We start from the raw sequence: 5000 nt of genomic DNA on the forward strand, positions 1-5000 counted from the left end.
TAATAACTTAAAAAGAACTACGAAACAAAAGAAAGTTTAGTTAGTTTGGAAAATTTGAAAAAACTGAAAGTTTCTATGCATATTTACAGTGTAGCTCATACTTTGTGTCATTATCCGTAAAAAAATGCTAAAAATAAATTAATTGCATTAAGGAAAATGTGACATCCTGATATCGTGAAAGAATATATTCATATTTCTGGACTAACGTCAAAACTTTCCTTCCGAAAAGAAAGTAAAAATTTCTTCAAGAAAATCGTAGCGAGGATTAATTTGTTAACAATTAAGTCGATTGCTTCCGGATCGGCTGAAAATTTATATGCATGAGATCGCTATTAAAAAAAAAAAAAAAAAAAAAAAAAAAAAAAAAAAAAAAAAAAAAAAAAATTACTTTAAACCTGAGTAATAAAAGATCTAACACAGAAAATCCATGGGGACTAACATACACGAGATCTGGATTCAATTGAGGTTTAATAAACCCCAAATCTTTGCTTTGAAATTACTTTGAAGATGTGAAGAGCCTCAACTATGAAGGTTTAAATACATATAGTTCATATTTTAGATCCTTATTGAATACCAGTTTTTCATGAGCATCCCGAGTGAATATGTTTCAATTAAAGTCCTCGAAGGAAAGTACTTTAACGTAATTGATAATTTTGATAATCAAAATTATTTTATCATATTCAATAATGATAAGGGTTTTATTAATTTTAATAATAATATTAATTTTCATAATTTCTATAGGCTGTATTTGAACTAAATTATTTGCTCCTAGTAGGATATCCATCAATAAGTATGTGTCAATACATCAAAATCCTATAAAATGCTTTAGGATTCTCGTTTTATACGTGAAAGGGCAATTGAAAGTAGTTTTAACTTTGATTCTTACAATCCTAAACGTGTGTAGTAGTGCATTCTAAAGGAGAAGATTCGGAAATTTCTAAAGATAAAATAATTTACTGAAAAATATTTGGCATATTACCAAAGGAAAAGAGACTTCTTTATATGTATTGTAGATTTTTATTGTTACGATGTATATTTTTTACTCAAAATATTACCCTATAAAGCAAAAATTTGTCAAATATGCATTGATTATACATTTTTCTTCAGCTCATTATGTCTCATGATTACATCTTTACCAAATTATATACTGAAATGTGTACACTGAATTAGGAAGAGATTCTAAGGTATAATCTTTTTCATATTTATCTCCCTCAGTAATTAAAAAAAAAGACTACTTTTAAAGAGGACGTTCACAAAAGAGCAATTGAAAATGGTTTAGCCTTTAATTCTTACAATCTACCTTTTCACAATCCTAAATATGTATAGTACAGTAGTGCATTCCAAAGATGAAGAGTCGGAATATTTCTAAATTTAGAATAATTTATTGAAAAAATTCATCGTTATAACATTTTCTCATAACATCGCCCAATAAAGCACTAATTTTGTTCCTTGTCTTATTATGTCTTTTTTTAATTTCTCTCGCTCATTTATTCCAGAAAATTACTCCTAAAGAGGACATTCACAATTTTTTTTTTTCTCCTTTTTCCTCTGTTGATATTCAACTCCCTGAAAATCTACCTTCTTCTTCCTTCTATATCCTTCCAGTTCCGAGTAGGTACAACGGACTTATCCAGCGGCGACTTCTCTTCCTGGACACTATTCGCCCATTATCTAGGACCTTATACAGCACAAGAGGGACGACTGATATTTACGTCCGATGAAGGAGTACCCGGTCGGTATATGAGCGTCCAAAGAGGAGTGGATGTTATAGGAGCTCTGAAAATACTCGATTTTCGTGCTTACGCCAGGGTTCTTTAAACCCTCTGGGCAGCGCAATAGCCTCTGTACCATAGCCTTCCACTGTCTCGGGGTAGATTTCTCTTGCTTGAGGGTACACTCGAGCATAGAATAGTGTGCAAACCCTTGAAAACATGGACGCTTTTGATTTCACTTTTGACATATGTTGAGCCAATGGACGTTAGTTTATTGCTAACAAGTATAAACTAAGTTACTTACTAAGTGATAGATATATATATATATATATATATATATATATATATATATATATATATATATATATGTGTGTGTGTGTGTGTGTGTGTATATATATATATATATATATATACATATATATATATATATATATATATATATATATATATATATATATATATATATATATATATATATATATATATATATATAGTATATATTTATATATATATATATATATTTATTTATATATATACGTATATATATATATATATATATATATATATATATAGAGTGAAGTAATGGACTAGTCAAATGTTTATATCCTAGGATGGATCGTTTCAATGGAAAATATGGAAATAAAAAGGCTCCATTCATAGTGTTTATCTAATCAAATGATATAAACTTCTTTTACTGTTTAAATGTTTAAAGGCTGCTCATGAATGACAGAGGCAAAGGACAGTGACATTGCCCTATCAAGCAGGACAATGCCCTAGAATAGATACTGACCATACATACATATGATCAGCAGCCAAGCCCCTTCTCCACCCAAGCTAGGACCAAGGTGGGGCCAGGCAATGGCTGCTGATGACTTAACATATAGACCTGAAGGCTCCCCCAAAGCTGTTGTCCATGTCAATCAGTTTCATCAAAAAGCTGTTGTCATATCAACCAATTTCATCAAAAAGCTGTTGTCCATATCAACCAATTTCATCAAAAAGCTGTTGTCCATATCAACCAATTTTATCAAAAAACTGTTGTCCATATCAATCATTTTCATCAAAAAGCTGTTGTCCATATCAACCAATTTAATAAAAAAGCTGTTACCCATATCATCGAATTTTATCAAAAAGCTGTTATCCATATCAATCAATTTCATCAAAAAGCTGTTGTCCATATCAATCAATTTCATCAAAATCCTGTTTTCCATATCAACCAATTTTATCAAAAAGCTGTTGTCCATATCAACCAATATAATAAAAAAGCTGTTAACAATACCATCCAATATCATCAAAAAGCTCTTGTCCATATAAATCAATTTCATCAAAAAGCTGTTGTCCATATCAATCAATTCCACCAAAAAGCTGTTGTCCATATCAATCAATTCCACCAAAAAGCTGTTGTCCATATCAATCAATTTCATCAAAAAGCTGTTGTCTATGTCAACCAATTTCATCAAAAAGCTGTTGTCCATATCTACCAATTTCGTAAAAAAAGCTGCTGTCCATATCAACCAATTTCATCAAAAAGCTGTTATCCATATCAACCAATTTTATCAAAAAGCTGTTGTCCATATCAATCATTTTCATCATAAAGCTGTTGTCCATGTCAACCAATTTAACAAAAAAAGCTGTTACCCATATCATCCAATTTCATCAAAAAGCTGTTATCCATATCATCCAATTTCATCAAAAAGCTGTTATCCATATCAATCAATTTCATCAAAAAGCTGTTTTCCATATCAACCAATTTTATCAAAAAGCTGCTGTCCATATCAACCAATTTCATCAAAAAGCTGTTGTCCATATCAACCAATTTTATCAAAAAGCTGTTGTCTATATCAATCAATTTCATCAAAAAGCTGTTTTCCACATCAACCAATTTTATCAAAAAGCTGTTGTCCATATCAATCAATTTCATCAAAAAGCTGTTTTCCATATCAACCAATTTTATTAAAAAGCTGTTTTCCATATCAACCAAATTCATCAAAAAGCTCTTGTCCATATCAATCAATTTCATCAAAAAGCTGTTGCCCATATCAATCAATTCCACCAAAAAGCTGTTGTCCATATCAAGCAATATCATCAAAAAGCTGTTGTCTATGTCAACCAATTTCAACAAAAAGCTGTTGTCCATATCAACCAATTTCATAAAAAAAAAACTGCTGTCCTTGTCAGTCAATTCCATCAAAAAGCTGTTGTCCATATCAGTGAATTTCATCAAAAAAGCTGTTGTCCATATCAATGAATTTCATCAAAAAGCTGTTGTCCATATCAATTAATTCCATCAAAAAGCTGTTGTCCATATCAATCAATTCCACCAAAAAGCTGTTGTCCATATCAATCAATTTCATCAAAAAGCTGTTGTCTATGTCAACCAATTTCATCAAAAAGCTGTTGTCCATATCAATCAATTTCATCAAAAAGCTGTTGTCCATATCAATCAATTCCACCAAAAAGCTGTTGTCCATATCAATCAATTTCATCAAAAAGCTGTTGTCTATGTCAACCAATTTCATCAAAAAGCTGTTGTCCATGTCAACCAATTTCATCAAAAAGCTGTTGTCCTTGTCATTCAATTTCCTCACAAAAGCTGTTGTCCATATCAATCAAAATCATCAAAAAGTTGTTGTAATATCAACCAATTTCATGAAAAAAAACCTGTTGTCCATATCAACGAATTTCATCAAAAAGCTGTTGTCCATGTCAATCAATTTCATGAAAAAGCTGTTATCCATGTCAATCAATTTCATCAAAAGCCTTCTGTCTATATCAATCAATTTCATCAAAAAACTGTCGTCCATATCAACCAATTTCATCTAAAAGCTGTTGTCCATACAAATCAATTTCTTCAAAAAGCTGTTGCCCATGTCAACCAATTCCATCTAAAAGCTGTTGTCCATACTAATCAATTCCATCAGAAAGCTGTTGTCCATGTAAGTCAATTTCATCCAGAGTCTCTCTAACCTAGGCAGCCCTAGGGTAACGATATTTACCTATCTGTAAGCTAGTGACTCTTAAATTACCTGGTAACGCTGGAATGGTCTTACTTTATTATTGTAACCGCCAGAAGAAGGCCTTGTCGGAAGTCCCAGATCCTGTTCCGCATGCGAGCTGATTGCTATATTAGCATCCTGATGCTTATAGTACTCTCGAAATACAGCAATAGTGTGATGAGTTTGTAGCACATTTCCCCTTTTAAAATATCTATCGAGGAAGGTTGTATAGGGGATGAGAACTCGCGAGATTTTCAGAATATGAATCCAATAATTTTGAGACATTATACCG

General features: G+C 31.4%; 2 protein-coding genes across 2 annotated transcripts; both read right to left on the reverse strand.

Moving 5' to 3' along the window:
* Positions 1-2641: 2641 nt before the first annotated feature.
* LOC137644199 (outer membrane protein YopM-like) lies at positions 2642-3187 on the reverse strand. Its single transcript, XM_068377200.1, has one exon. The coding sequence runs from the start codon at positions 3185-3187 to the stop codon at positions 2642-2644; it is 546 nt and encodes a 181-aa protein (XP_068233301.1).
* A 143-nt stretch (positions 3188-3330) lies between these two features.
* On the reverse strand, positions 3331-3849 carry LOC137644200 (outer membrane protein YopM-like). The gene has a single exon (XM_068377201.1). It carries the CDS (start codon positions 3847-3849, stop codon positions 3331-3333), a length of 519 nt encoding a protein of 172 aa, XP_068233302.1.
* Between the last annotated feature and the right edge of the window lie 1151 nt (positions 3850-5000).

The sequence above is a fragment of the Palaemon carinicauda genome, chromosome 7, assembly GCF_036898095.1.
Source record: "Palaemon carinicauda isolate YSFRI2023 chromosome 7, ASM3689809v2, whole genome shotgun sequence".
Lineage (NCBI taxonomy): Eukaryota > Metazoa > Arthropoda > Malacostraca > Decapoda > Palaemonidae > Palaemon > Palaemon carinicauda.

Bases quoted from the DNA above. Each gene is read 5' to 3' on its own strand.
- LOC137644199 (XM_068377200.1), bottom strand. From the start codon at position 3,187: ATGGACAACAGCTTTTTGATGAAATTGGTTGACATAGACAACAGCTTT.
- LOC137644200 (XM_068377201.1), bottom strand. From the start codon at position 3,849: ATGGACAACAGCTTTTTGTTGAAATTGGTTGACATAGACAACAGCTTT.